The 15,035-nt window shown below is 47.1% G+C and overlaps 2 protein-coding genes across 19 annotated transcripts in view; one reads left to right on the top strand and one right to left on the bottom strand.

Moving 5' to 3' along the window:
* Window positions 1-2,525, top strand: part of NUMB (NUMB, endocytic adaptor protein) — a 36,117-nt gene extending 33,592 nt beyond the window's left edge. For all 10 annotated transcript variants that reach the window (XM_026849522.1, XM_026849517.1, XM_026849521.1 and 7 more), the window contains one exon: window positions 578-2,525. In XM_026849522.1, the coding sequence (XP_026705323.1) occupies window positions 578-1,281 (704 nt within the window). In that variant the 3' untranslated portion in view covers window positions 1,282-2,525. The remainder of the gene's footprint in view (window positions 1-577) is intronic.
* Window positions 2,315-15,035, bottom strand: part of PAPLN (papilin, proteoglycan like sulfated glycoprotein) — a 66,344-nt gene continuing 53,623 nt past the window's right edge. For 7 of the 9 annotated variants that reach the window (XM_026849509.1, XM_026849503.1, XM_026849507.1 and 4 more), the window contains 9 exons: window positions 14,244-14,895; window positions 13,336-13,473; window positions 12,350-12,474; window positions 11,414-11,552; window positions 9,857-9,994; window positions 9,057-9,184; window positions 8,390-8,498; window positions 6,860-7,035; window positions 2,315-6,295 (listed from right to left, as the gene is read on the bottom strand). In XM_026849509.1, coding sequence (XP_026705310.1) covers window positions 6,120-6,295; window positions 6,860-7,035; window positions 8,390-8,498; window positions 9,057-9,184; window positions 9,857-9,994; window positions 11,414-11,552; window positions 12,350-12,474; window positions 13,336-13,473; window positions 14,244-14,895 — 1,781 coding nt within the window. In that variant the 3' untranslated portion in view covers window positions 2,315-6,119. The remainder of the gene's footprint in view (window positions 6,296-6,859; window positions 7,036-8,389; window positions 8,499-9,056; window positions 9,185-9,856; window positions 9,995-11,413; window positions 11,553-12,349; window positions 12,475-13,335; window positions 13,474-14,243; window positions 14,896-15,035) is intronic. The other 2 variants (XM_026849505.1, XM_026849506.1) reach the window with 2 other exon arrangements.

Below are 15,035 nucleotides of genomic sequence, written 5' to 3'. Positions count from 1 at the left end.
TTTGATTAGATGTATTGCCTTAAATGTTCATTTATATTGTAGTGAGTGCTCACACTCCAGTGGGAGAGAGAAAAATGAATGTTGTCTTGAACTCCCAGTACCATTACACTACTATCCCTTAGAGGGTAAAGCCTTAATTTAGGAAACAGAGCAAGAGTCTTAAAACCTTTTTCTTACATCTTTGTATACTAATAGGCCTGATAGCTGTACATTCAGAAAGTGATGCTAACTGCACCTAGTGGAGTTAGTGGTTATGAACTAGATCACTGCCACTAAGTTATGAATGCAGGAGGCAGCTTTCCTGCATGCCCTACATCGTAGGTGTTGGCCTTGAAGGAAAAAACCAAACCAAACCTGTATTTTAGTGAAGAGGCTCTTCTCTACCCCCTCTTGACCAATGTCTTCCTGTAGCAGATCCATACAGTGAATGCATAAAGATGCTTCCCCTGGTGGTAGCAGTTTTTCAGCCCTGGAGGGAGGAGGCCTGTCTGTTGGCGTGTACTTCCTCCAGCCTGTCTAACTGATAGAAGGGTGAGGTGTGGAAATCGCAATGACTTCCCCGTGCTTCCCTTCCCAGGCGCTGAATGGAGCAGCACCTCCTCAGGTGCAGCCTCGCCAAGTCTCTTCCAAGGAAACCACAGACGCACCCCCTCAGAGGCGGACCGCTGGTTGGAAGAGGTCTCAAAGACTGTCAGAGCCCAGCAGCAGCCAGCCCCAGCCCCACAGCCGCTGCTCCAGGCTCCTCCAGCCGCTTCCCAGCCCGCAGCAGCCTTCCCCGTCAGCACCTTCATCGGGCCGCAGCCTGTGCCGGTAGGCGTGGTGCCGCCCATGCAGCCGGCGTTCCTGCCACCTCAGCCCTATGCCGTAGCAAACGGGATGACCTATGCAGCCCCAAGCGTACCTGTGGTTGGAATCACGCCTTCCCAGATGGTAGCCAACGTCTTTGGTACTGCCAGCCACACTCCAGCAGCCCATCCCCATCAGTCCCCCAGTCTTGTCAAACAGCAGACGTTCCCTCAGTACGAAAGCAACAGCGCCACGACCAGCCCCTTCTTCAGCCCTCCGGCGCAGCACAACGGCTCTGCGGCGTTCAACGGCGTCGACGGTGGCAAATGGGCTGCGGAGGACAAGCACTCGCAGCCTCCCGCACCTGCGCCGCAGGTAGACCCATTTGAAGCACAGTGGGCAGCACTAGAGAGCAAGGCAAAGCAGCGCACCAATCCTTCTCCAACTAACCCCTTCTCAAGTGATTTACAGAAGACATTTGAGATCGAACTTTAAGCAGTCCTGGGCAGGGGGGGGCCGCACGGATAAATTGTACGTTAGGATAGAGGGATAAAGGGAGCAGAGGGAACTGTTTCTGATCAGTTTGCTTTGATAATCCCAAAGGTCCCTTCAAACAAAAATGGGTCAGAATGAGGGAGCAATTATGGGGAGGATATAAACATACAGAGAATTTAATGTGCAGTTCTTAAAAGGAATCTTGGAGACACCCCCACTCCGCATTCCTGCCTCACTTTGGAAAGCTGGAAGTCAAACAGAGCAAAGGCAGGCACCCAGTCCCAAAGCCTGTTCTGCAGAAACATCACTTATCTCAGAGGAAGGCAGGTTTTGTACTTGTGTCCTTCTGATGCCCTGTGAGTCCTGGATGATCCCCCTCAGGGAAAAATGGGGTGGGGTGGGGGGGGTGGATATGGGTGGGAGATTGTCACCTGCTTAGCAAAAGCTAGGTTTATGGAAAAAGTTGAGCTTCCATTTTGAGTAACAAAGTGAATATTATATGTAAAGAATAAAGTAAAGCCAAAATCTTTATTTTTATGCATTTAGAATATTTTAAATAGTTGGATATTAAAAGCTGTATGAGTTGTAAGTAATCTTGCCAAAGGTTTAAAAAAAAAGGGGGTTGGATGTAAGAAATTGTACATAAGATTGATTTATCTCTGATTCTTACTGTAAGTAATATTGGGGGGTGGAAAAAGGGGCTCTAGCTTGTTCTTGTATCTGTTCATTGTAAGTAGCATATTGCAACAACAATCACAACCAATAAGTCATTATATTGTAGTTTTAAAGAACGAACAGTATTGTCATGGTTTGAAAACCATGGGGAAAATTTACTGTTTTTTATTGGAATCAAACTACATATTATATATAGTATGTTTTTTTCCTTTCATGTATTGCTGCAGTTTCTTTGTCTTAATCTATTGGTTCTAACACTACTGTGACAACTTACTGTAATCATATCTACATCCTGGGGCTACCTGGGAAGCCATTTTATGTTTGTCTGTCAATAGATCTTAGAGGTTTTTAACTTCTGGTTTTTGTTTTTGTTTTTTTTTCCCACTGATTTGTGAAACCTTGTGGTTAAGGCTGCAGCTGGTCCAGATTCTGCCTCTGGTGACTTGTGAAAACCATCTCATTTTAACTTTACTTTTAAACTTTGGCCTTACAAGCAAATGTAAGTTATATATATATTTGTACTGATGATTTATAATCTGCTTTAACAGAAATAAATGTTGGTGGTAGAAGTGCTGTCTGCGAAAGCTTTACTTACCACCCCCATCCAGTTTTCAGCATTTGCCCTTCTGGGTATCTTCTGTGTTATGAGGTGAGTGTTAGATGAGCCCTAGAAGCTTAATAATGGTATCTTAACACCTCTCAGTTTGTACACCATGTTAGGTTACCTCGAACTTTAAGACTGAACTTGCAGATAGCCTTGTGACCCATAACTATTTAAAGCTCTGAAAGGGAGGGCTTGACAAAAACCATCAGATTGTGGGTTTGCATGACTATTTTCTAACAGCGAATATTTACAGAGACAAATATGAAAACACTAGCATTCAAAAAGGGAAAAAAGGAAAACTTTTATGTTGTTTTTTCTTTCCTGTACTACCAAAAGGAGAGAAGATCCTAGGAGCCATCTGAGAAGACTATATTTTCTGTTCTTCTATCTGCCCTGTTAGTATGGCTGGCTCTTACTGCATTCTTATGTGCACTATGTCAGTTTAGACACAAGGAAAAGTCAGACTTTGTAACCTGAAAGGGAAGAAATGCTCCCTTTGTTTGGCCCTAGCGTTTGAGCTGGCCAGCAGTTTCTATTTTCAGGCAGGTACAAGTGAGTTTCACAGTGACATGGTCTAGAAAACTAGGGATTTTTTTTCCTTACAGATTCTTACCTGTTTTCAGCATGATATGAATAGTAATGACCAACACTCCCTATGGTACTGGAGTTGGTACCAATGCTTTTTTTCAGCTTTCAAAAAGTAAATACTTGTAGACATTTATAATAGGAAGGAAAGTATTGCTTACTCTATCAGTTCCATATCTTTCACAGTAGTGCCCCAAGATCAGCTGAAAATAACCCAGTATAGCTACACCCTTCCCCTGCCCTGGAGAGAATAGTAAAGGAGATACGACCTTCCTACAATCCATTGTTTAGGGAGGAAAACAAACATCTTGATTCTCAAGTCAAAGAAGTAAACATTCAGTTAGGCAGTTAAGTGGTACTACAAAGAGGGAAAAGCTCAGCTTGTCAAATAAGAGAAGAAATATAAGAAGACGCTTTAGGTAGTATTAGAGTGAGGACATGTGTTTTTAAAGCAGTGACCTGCATGTCTTCTGCTGCCATCCTTACTACCACAGTTATGCAGCTGAAAGGAGATCAGAATAAACACCCACCCGAAGCACCTTCAGCAGTAACGTCCTGCCCCTCAGACTGCAGGTGCCTGTTACAGCCCTCACCAATTTGGAGAAGGCACTCCCTGGCCACAGCTTCTATAACCAACCATACAGCTTAAATGAAAGCTGACTACACACTATATTTAAATATTCTAACAATAGAGCCTCTGACAGAGTAGCAAGGGATATTATTCTGGGACAAAAGAGTCTGATATAACAACAATCAACTTCTAAGTGTGCTCCACAGACCTTGACTCCCCTCTCTGCCTGCCACATGTGAACCAACAGGGCTTCACTAAGGCTGGAATTTACAGAGTCAGAGACAAGTCCCTGGTCTCAAAAGGCAAAGTCATACTAAACTATCCCATAGTAGGTGCTGGTCTGAGATGTTAAATGCAAAATTATATACAAACACAATTAGAAGTTCTCGGGACCATTTCATTGTTCTTAAATATCCAGTAAAGTCAACTTCAAACCTTACATTGTAACACCTACCATGAATTACACAGCAGAGGACATTTTCCCTAATCAAATTAAAGGGTCTTAACTGCAAAAATAAGTGTTTTGTAGCAAGCAGAATCTATCAGACCCCAGAAAGACCCACCCCCATATAGCTGTGTGACTGTCACCTCTCGCTCCTTTACTGGATTGCTTCTAGACTTTTCAGTTTGTTCACGTCTTAAAGCAGTGTGTCCAATCCCAAAGCCATACCTGTGCTGAAGAGAGTGCACTCATTAGGTTAGTAATTTTTATTTTAAGGTGGTGCATCTGAACTGATTTACTGGGTTGAGAGTCCAAACCACCTTTAGGCTGTCAAACCTGGAGATTTCCACCTATGTGTTACTACTGCCCTGAGTACTGAATCTGGACTGAAGGAGAGGAGAGTGGTGTGAGCAGAGTCCTGAATTAGCTTCCTGCCTTAAATTAACAGAAGTAGGAGAAGAAAAAAAAAAGAATCCTCCACCCCCTCCAACCAAAACATCAATATCAACACTACACACCAGTCTACTAGTTTATAGCTACATCTATGCAAATAATGAATGGCTGATGGTGCTGATTAATATGATTAACCCATCCAAGTCTCAACAGGGAGTTTGGAAGGAGGAAGAGGGAGACTGTAGGGCTGATGCTAGGGTAAAACAATACCATGGAGGCTGTATAAAAATGCTTTTGCTGAGAAATAATGCCATTTTGAGACACTGAAGATACCCAAGAACCTTTCCTGATACAAATCATGGTATCGCCTCACGTCTCCACGTACAGCCCTTATTGCCCGAGACGTTCAGAGCCCTATATGCATGCTGGCTGCCACTCCGTGTTAGTCTTGAAATGAAGGATGCTTGTCAGCTCTAGCTGCTCTGCATCTGGAAGTCCTCGGTTGTTAGCTCACAGCAGCAGGAATCAGCCCAGGCCACATGCAGAGCCAGGCTTTCCTGGACTTAACTGAGACTAAGCAGATCATTGAGAGGTTTATTCTGGCAAGTCAAATGTCCCAACATGTATTTCTATGTGTACATTATTCGCCTCCCCAAGCTGAAACCCAGCACAATGTTACCACTGAGCCCAGCTTTACAATAAATTCAACAGCACAGTTCTGGCTCAGAAAAAAAAAAAAAAATCTGCTGAGCCTTCCTACAGCAAGTGCTATTTAAACTGCAGCTCAGAACAGGTAACAGTGTTGGTATGTTTATCTAAATTAGCCCTAACATTCAGGAAGGGCTAAAAGTATTCCAAGTGTTCTGTGAAGCATTGCTTCTGCATTTCAATCCAAAACTGATTATAGTCAAGTAGAAACCCAACTGACCCAACTAGAAATTTCTCTAAGGTCTACTGGAATAAAACTACAGTAACATGACATTACAGCTGCATCCCTAGAGCTAGTAATCTCATAGGACCTGAACAGTAATTTTATGTGCATCAAACTGTTTCTCATAGCCAGAGTCTTTTGCATTTAGATAGAAAGTGCTCCCCAGGATTACAAATGTTCATTGCTCATTAGTGCTTTAGTTAAGATAATTCAGACTCATCTTCAAACTTTTTTTTTTTTTTTTTTTTTTTAAGAGCACTTCTCTTTCTGAGAAGAGATTCTATGAAGAATTGGTCTCTTCCTCTTTCATGCTGGTTATCTGCCTTCTCTAAAGTCACAGCATGTTACAGTCCCAGTATCATCTTGTTCTGTGAATAACAGCAACTACTCTTACATGAAGAGATGGATTAGCTACAGCAGGGCATACAGGAGGGAAAAACTGAGCTTGCAATAAACCTGAGGGTGGTGAGTCTCCCACCTTTGAACAGTTACACCCACCACACTGTGTTCAATTCGCCCTCAAGCTTTCCAGCAGGGCACAGCTCCCAGAAGAGTTTCACGCAGTAAGAGGACAGAGTTCAGACTTCCAGTCTTGTAATGGGTCACCTGTACTTTCAGGTGGCCGTGGAGGTGTCTGTCAGCCGCGGTGCCGGGGAGGGCTGGCCTGTGGTTGGTAGCGAGAGCAGCTGGCACAGCAGAAGCTGGAGTAGTATTCGTTACTGCAGAGCTGGGCCTGCAGGATCAGGTCACAGTTGGCGAGGTGTGGCTGGTCCACGCACTCTCTGCTTGCGTCCACAACATGATTCACAGTAGCTGCAGCCAAGCACAAGGTGAAGCAGCTGTAAATACACTGCCAGGGCTTATCATCAGGTTTCCTTTCCCTCCCAAAAGACTCAGCATGGTCCTGCTTTCTCCACCCTGCTAGTTCTAAGAGGATTGTTTCCAATTCAGTCCAAAAAAAAGGATGAGAGAGAAGGTGATACCTCTGGTGCAACAGGAGGAGAACAGAGTTTCTGGGGCCAATCTTCTGAGAAAAGACCACTCTACACACTGTGTAAAGCCAATTGGATGGTCTCCAGAGTCCAAATACAAATCTTGCAGCCACTATTTAGTCAACCAACTATGGCACTTTGGCCTCAGGAAGTTAATTAGACTCCCAGTGTCTTGGGAAGGGGGTGGGGGGGGGTGGTGTTTCCACCATACTGCTTCTCTGCCAGGGAAAGCTGGGCTCCTCAGGGAGCACAACCCAGGGGGCTCCTGCTGCTCCCCAAAGCCCGAGGTTGGCAGTGGATGGCCACATGCAATGGGCAGGCATATAATAGTGACCAAGAGGCAGGACCAGTGCTAGGAGAAGGAGGGAGGCCAGGTTGTACTCACTGCTAGGCCTGCTCCTCAGCACTTTCACCTCCGTGCTGGCACTGACGGAGTTGCTGCTGCTGTAGGCACTGCATGTGTAGGATCCCTCGTCAGCCTCTTGAACGTTGCTTATGACCAGGCTTCCATCCTGGGACAGGTGGATGTGGTGGCCATCTGCCCGCATGGGGACTCCGTTCCTGTGGCAAAACCCATTTTGTATCACTGTTCTCACCCATGGGGGCTAAAGGAGCTCTCTGTGCTCTTTGGGAACTCGTGTTCTGTGAAAGGGGTGAATTTTCACAAATTCAGCAGGAAGGAAGAAGAAATCTTTTGCCACAACCTGGCTCTACAACTGGGTAGTAACACGAGCCTGCGCGAGTCTGCATCCGTTAGCCCACTGTCTGTGTGGGAGGTAGCTAGCTGTGTGCTCTCTATAAAGACATTGTCCTTTCCGCTATTACACATTTTTGAGGTTTGAGGAACTAATAGAAAATCCAGGGTGCCTTTCGCTCTCTCCAGGTTGTGGTCTGGCAGTGCTTGTTTGGCTGGCACTGATAGCAGCGCATATTGCTCGAAGAACATATGGGGTAGTGAGCAATGCGCCCTCTTTCCTCTCTCTTAAAAGTTTGTTTAAAAAAAAAATGTTTAAAATACCAGCAAGATTGTGTCTGTTCTTTTCCTCCTGGAATACTCTGTGCCCAGCAGGAAAACAGCCTGAATTATGAATTACCAAGGAAATGCAATTTGTTTCACTGAAAAGGGTTTCATTCAGACTCTGAAACTTATATAATTTTGTTAAATACCAAACTTACGTATGGAAGAAAAGCTGTCTGTGAGATGGCCCACTTCAGTCCTACCCCTTGGAGTAATTTAATAATTACCAATCCATCTTTGTATCCTTCATAAGAAGGCTCCAAAACAGAACTGATTATTTTCAAATAGGGAACAAACCCCACACCAAACACTTGCATAAACGCAGAGTTTCCCTGTAAACCATCAAGAGAAGAGGACACAGCTTTTCCTTTACCTTATTAAAACATTTTTAAATAAATAAATGTTAATAAAACATTATTAAAACATAGCTTGACAGTAGAGAGCGAGAACCATTGCAGCAGGAAGCTGGGAGAAGAGCCACTGTTATTGTAGGGCTAAAATGTTTGCAAAATTTAGGTAGAGAGTTTTATAAAAGGCCAACTAAAGGTCTTCTGATTACTCATTTTAGGTTTTGCTATTGTAACGTCACTAGCTTTCCAGCATGGAGTCCTTTTGAACTCCATGAAATCTTGGCTTAACATCTGCTTTCCTCCTTATTTGGCTGGAACATGAACTTGGTGATCCCTGCACCCCATGGGGACCTTCCCTACACCCACGGGGATCTTGCCCAGGATTTCTGGGTAACAGGCGGGTTGTTTAGGAAAGGGTAGGTGATGCTAGTTGGGGCTGAGAACCATGGGTCTCTTCCTTACCTGGGAGGCTTCCTGCATAATTATTTGGAGGGTGATGCGGCTTGAGAAGAGAAGAAAAGGCAAGTTCTGTCTGATTTTTGCTCACCTTGACCACCTTATATTCACGTTGTTGCCAGTCACTGTACAGTGAAGCTGAGCAGTCCCTCCCTCAGGTACTGTGATGCTTGGCAGGAGACCAGTGATCCTCAGCTCTCCTAGACCAGAATAGAAATCATTGCTAGCAGGAAGACAATGCCATGCTGCCCACTGTAGTAGGAACACTCTCTCACGGGAAAAGTCCAACATATGCTATGATGAGCTGTAAGCCCTTAGGCCTTGAAACAGCATATTTGGAGACATGATGCTGTTGCTATGGGGAATGCAGATTTTCTAAGGGCTTTGGCCCAAGCAAGGGCAAGTAGCAGAGGCCTCAAAGAGCTTTTTCCTCCAGCTGGACACAAGCACATCATATGCACAGAACCATCTCCCTAGTTCCTCTTGCCCCTTTTACCCATTCCACACCAGCGTTCCAGAAACAAGACCCTAAGAGTCACTTGTACTGTGCTACTGGTCCCTCTTCCCAGCTGCCTGGAGCACCACGATCTATCTACTAGACACACACTGGGTAAAACAATTCACTCTTCCCTTGCCCTCAAGCTGCCTGTTAAACATCAGGTGTGAAGCTGAGAGGCATGGCCAGACAAGAACCCCAGAGACTGCCCAGCCCTCCCCGTTTCCCGCTTGTGCCATGCGTGCCTCCGCCCATCCAGTACCCAGAGGTCGGAACAGGACCTGGCGCTGGTCCTGGTCACGTCCGTTTGAAGCAATGCAGGTAAAGAAGCCAACGTCTTCAGAGCTGACCCGACTGATCACCAGGGCCCCATCCGACTGCTGCCTGTGCCTGGGGAAAAAAAAAGAAACCAGAAGGCCCCTCAGCCTGGGCTTGGCTCAGGATGGGACTCCAGCCACCAGAGCTGAAGCTGAGTCTCCTGCACAACTTCGTAGTAGCACTGTGCAAAGGTTTAGCAGCAGCTCAGTTCAACCTGTAATGCAACCCCTGGTCCTCAAATCCCAGCACTAGTGCTGTAGACTCTGGAAAAGCTTGCTGCTAGAGCAGGTTTCTGGGAGCAGAGGGTGAGGGGAGCTGCAGGAAAGCAGCACCAGTAGCTGTGGAAGTTCACTGCAGGAACTCTGACCTCTCTCTTTGCTGCAAACCTCTGTTCTGGCTCACAGACCAGCTGTTTTTTGGCAAATTTGCTTGCCATGTGTTCTCTTTCTGCTAATCTCGCAGATGAACAAATTTCAGCTTCGTCTCACTTGCAGACCCGGTGTCACAGCTATTCTCTCGGGAGTTCAATGTTCAGACTTTGATGTGTGAGAGTGAGGCCAGGGCAGACAAGCAGTATGGTCTGGCCCCAACAGAAGAAGCTGGCCAGCACAAAGCAGGACGGGCCCTGGCTGCCTGGCCAGCAGCTCCCTTCTCTCAGCGAGGGGACAGGGAAGGCAAGGCAAAGCTTGGCTCTCCTCCACATGAACCCGCCCATGGGTACAGTGGAGCCGCCTGGGAGCTCACCTGGGAGAGGAGAGGGGCTGCCCATCTTTCTGCCATTGGATGGTGAGAGCCGGCGATGCTTCCACTGTGCAGGGCAGTCTGACTCTCTCCCCGACGTTGGCCTCTACCACTGAGGGCTCACTCTTATCCATTCTCAATCTGCAAAGTCCAGAAGCACAGCAAAAGATACAGAAAAGTCCTCATTCAGCATTTGACCTTCAGCACAAGGCTCTTTTAATCACAAGCCTTACTTTTTTCCTCCAATGGGAAAGGGCGGTCTCTGCACTCCCGTTAAGAGTTCCAATACTTGCCACTACCAACATGCAGTAAAGAGCAGTCTGCATCAAGTCATGCTCCAGTTCAGCACGGCTTGGTGCTGCACTCCTGCCAGCCAGCTTAACCCTTTAGAGGCAGCAACCCTGTTTCTTACAGCATCCCTCTGGATAATAGCCTAGGAAGTGTTAACAGGATGAGCACATGGCAAATGGTACAATGTCCTGAACGGGGCACCAAGCAAGCTTCCCCCAAGCTGCTTATCTGGCACACAAAAAAAGAGCAGATAACTTTTTTTGGGGTGTGAAGAGCCCATTGCAATCACCTAACCGCGTCCAAGGCCCAGGAGCTGGCCCTTCACTCCATGCAGCAGAAAGTTTGGGGTCAGGCTCTCATACCACCCATCTCCTCATGCTCTTTGCACTCATAACTACAGCTAAACACCATTTTAGAAGGGAGGGAAACCATGATGTTCCCAGAGTCAGATAAAACATCATCTTCCCCACCCCCACTCTCTGACCTGAATTTTTGATCTCAAAAAACAAAACCAAAGAGCCTTAGTTCAATGCTCTGAATTCAGTGAATCACTTCTTTCTGCTTTTAGGCAGAAGCAGCTAAGGAGGTTGCTGGGGAGTTCAGCAAATTGGCTGGGTCTAAGGTTGTAAACTCAAAAGGAGGGAAAGATCAGATCATGGTCCCATTTAACCCAACATGCTGCATTTAAGGCAAAAATAATTTGTACATTTTTATTTCTGTGGAGCCTAGAAGCACCAAAAAACATGCAAGCAGCTACAAAATATGCCACCCAGTAGGTGAGGAGATAAAGTTTTGAGTCAAACTGGTTTGTTCACAAAATATTTAAAATAAATGGGTGGAGACTAAAGAAACCAGAGCTTTTTTAAACATACCTATGTCTATTTTGGGCTAGTTAAGCAGTTCCTTTTTGCTTTGCTTTTTTTCCAGGACAGATTTCTCTTTCTGCCTGCTCTAATTTGAACAGCTAATGATGCTGCCCCTGATATTTCTACTTCCATTTGAACCTAGCTCCTTTACTGTCAGCCTCCCTGCGCATCTTTGCTCAGAACAGGTTTCTTTCAAGAGACCCTCGGGGAGGGCAGAAGACAGCTTGTGACTGGGATCTTCTCCCATTCCTGTTGTCAGCCGTTCAGTACTGCTTGTTTCCCAACCGTGCCCTAGAACAGCTGACCCAGGACCTTTCCAATCTTCAGCTTTTCTACATGAAGAGATGCCATATGGTTCATCAGCTGGGCACGATGGACAAACTGTTGCTGTATGTGAACCTACCTGTATGTGAATTGCTGATGCATGGAGGAACCGGCTGCCTGTACAACCTTCCTGCCTCTGGATAGCTCTTGATGCTGCTGATTTTCCTTGTGAAGGACCCGACCTCTCTCACCCTCTGCCAGAACAGCGCTCTGGTACTCTATTCAAAATAAAATGCCATATGTGAATAAAAGGACACTTCTTACTGTGACCTCTTGCGTAGGGTTTCTATGAGCTTGGGAGAGCTCGCTGAACTGGAGCCAAAGAGCCCTTCAGCCATCTGTTTTCTGGCTGACTAGTGCAGTAAGCCTGCGCTGTCTACTAATGAGAGTCACAGACCTGCAGGAAAGCAATTTTAGCCTCCTTTCTCTCCTCTGTCAGTGAACATGTTGCAGCATCCCTTAGGCCACAATGCCTTCTGCCCCATGTGCCATTGCTGTGACAAAGCAGACTTCAGAGATTGAAGGCTACAGGGTGCCTTGCTGGCCCATCTTTTGAGCTAGTCTTTCTTTTTGTTTGTTTGGGGTTTTTTCTTAAATAAAACACGTTTTTCAGAAGAGAGAATCGTTTGTTACCCAGAAGGACCTGTTTGGGCAAAACACAAAACACAAACGCACCAGCACAGACAGCTATGGCAGACTGGTTACAGGCAAGCCACTACTCTGGCTCTGGGGTGGCACTGCAGGGGAAGCAGTGCTTTAGGGCTAAGGCTTTATCATGAGGCAACACTAAAAGAAGCCTGGCTGCCTCCACACTCCCCCCTTGGCACCCTGACAGTGGAGGAGACAGACTGCTTCGCTTGGGACACCACTGCCACGGAGTGAAGCCAATGCTGTTAGCACAGCGTGGCAGCAGAGGAAGTTTGCTCCTGCAGCTGGCTTTATTGCTCCTCTGATCAAAAAATGTTAACAAGGAGCCCTGAGGTATCTCTTTGGTCTTAGGAGGAAGATTAGTCACCTATGATCTGTAATTGAATCTGTCGGCTCTCTGTCCTCCCATCAGAAATGAGGCATGTGTAAGTCCCGGTGTCCTCCACCTTGACGTGGCTGATCACTAAGGAGCTGTCGGACTGGTAGGTGTGTCTGCAACAGGAGCAAGGATTAACTGCCTCTGCCTGGCCACGGACAGCAACTGGCCAAGGCAGAGCAGCCCTTCTTCGCGCTGATGTTACATAAACCATCACCATGTAGTGCCCTCCCCGGCTTAGAAGTAAACAAAACCCTGTTGACCACAGAGAGGTCACAGGCAGGGGAAATAACTGCGGCAGAAAGGAGGTCAGGAACAGAGAGGAAACTGAGATGGGAAAACAGGGAACTGCTTTCAGCAACCGTCTCCCATGAGGAGGCAAACTGCCCTTCCAGGCAGAAGCTTGAGCCCCAGCAGTTATCTGCAAACAGAAAAGCATAACTGGGCTTTTCTTAACTGTGATTTTCGTAACACAAAGCGACTGTCCAGCTCCAAACTGTTGCTGAAAACAGACTTACCAGGAAAAAAGGCTTGAAAAGCAGTTTTTAAATAAAAATTATATCTTACATGAGAGTACCAGAAACTTCCAGCCAGAGGAACTCTGAGTTATTTAGCAATAAGCTTCACCCTGGACTACTGACTTAGTGCTGTCCCAAGATGAATCCAAGAGAAACAATATTTTTTCTGTATCACTACCCACATGTCAGCTTCCACCAGTGCCTTGTTATGGGACAGCACCTGTTTTGTCCCATAACACTAGCCAGTGCCTCAATACTATTGCAGACTGTATCTGTTTCTGCTGTGCACAGAGCAGGTGGACAGTTCATGCTCTTAGGTCAACACAGGACTTGTTTATTTTTAATTTTTATCTTTTAAGATTGTTAACAGTAAGATTATAAAGAGAGCAGGTGACCACAGTTGGCACTCTGCCCAGCAAGGAGCCCATCTGCTCTACAAATGAAGGGAGCTGAGCTCACCTGTCAGAGGAGACTGGTCGGCCGTCCTTCATCCACTCCACTCTGGAGAAGGGGGACATGCCTGTCTTGCAGACCAGCTGGATGTTTTGTCCCACCGCTGCTGTCACAAGAGAAGGCTTGGCTTCCTCCAGGATGGCTCTGAAAGAGAAGGCAATTCCGCTGGCACCTCTGCTGCCCTCCTCTCCTCTGGGTCCTCTAATGTGACTCTGGATGAGTCACAACCACAGGGCAAAGCAGGATCAGCTGCCCATTTGGCTCAGAGCAGATGCACCAGGCAACATGTGGGGAGCTCTCTCCTGTATGGCAAGGGTTGCTTTGGACAGACTGAATGCTACAGTATCTCCAGGAAGAGAAAGAGTTCTACAACCCCTCTCCTCTGAAGAAACTAGGTTCAGCTCAGCAGACAGACAGACAGAGATCCAGTGCAGACACATTTAGATCTAGGTCTATGCACTCCTGATTTTCAGGGTGACGCTGTCTGGATCCTGATCCTGATCCAAACTCTGCATCTTAAAAGAGTTCCCTAGAACAACCCACTGCACACTCTGAACAAGCTAGACAACCAGCTAAATTTGTTGGTCAGAACAAGAAAAACACCTATGGATTTTCATTTACAGTGTAAGAATGCCTCCCAGACAGAGACCCCAGGATCCTGTAGTCTTCTCACACACCATACTTCCAGTGCTGTCAGAGAGCAGGGAGAGTGCAAGGAAAAAGAGACAGCAGGTAACTCCAGGGCCTGAATAACTCGTTTTACCAAAGGGTCATATGTATAGCCAATCCATTGCACGGTATTCCCAGTCAGCTGGTCCCAGCTGGGGCAATGCTTTCACTCCAGAGTAAGCTGTACTGACACTTCACAATGAGCTGGCAGAACAGGGAAGGAAAAAAAAAAAAAAAATCATCACCTGTGCAGAGCCCACATTGGGAACAAGTCTGCAGGAGCCTGGTGCCCAAATCCCTCTGTCATGGAAACATCTGCTCCAGAAGCCTTGTGCCACTGCTGGCCTTCCTGGGGCCGCGCGGGCTGGGCACTGCCGCGCTGCCGCTGCGGGGGCCCAGGCGCTGCCGTGTCCTGCAGGCGCGGCTGGCTCAGGCTGTGCGTTCCACTTTGCTGGGTGCCCCAGTGCTGGCTCTCCAGCACACCAGTCCTCGGAAAAGCCTCTGGCAGCGCCTCGCTTCTCCAGCTGTCCTGTGTGTGGCTGTCTTGCGTGGGGTGTGAAGCCCCATAGGCTCTTCCTTCTTGGCTGTGACTTGCAGACTCTCTTGGGGGTGGCTGCTGCTGACCCCGAGATTCCCCTGTACGAGAGTGGGAGCCAGCGTGCTGGCGTTGCAGGGCTCCTGTGCTAGAAGAGGGCTGGTGCTCCAGAGGACTGACCACCACAGAATTGCGGCACACTCTCATGCACTCCTCCTCCGAGGCAAAGCTGTTTTTATTGCCGTGACAGCCACCGTACCAAAACCGGTTGCACTTGCCAACGACGGTCACAAAGTACCAGCGAGTGGTCCAGTTTGTGCAGGGGCCGTGGGCACTGGGCAGCAGGCATACAACAGGATACGCTACCAGAAACAGCAGAACAGAGGAAAATGTCAGGGTCACGAAGTACAAAGGTCCAGGTGCCTCAAGCCACCCGCCTAGATGATCTGATGGGCCTTGTCGGCACAGGACACTTGAGTTTTGCAACCAGATCTGCTTTGAA

This window comes from Athene cunicularia, assembly GCF_003259725.1.
Source record: "Athene cunicularia isolate RWA chromosome 5 unlocalized genomic scaffold, athCun1 chr5_part1, whole genome shotgun sequence".
Taxonomy (NCBI): Eukaryota; Metazoa; Chordata; class Aves; order Strigiformes; family Strigidae; genus Athene; species Athene cunicularia.
Note: the sequence above shows the minus strand (reverse complement) of the source record. Positions and strands in the feature narration are given on the sequence as shown.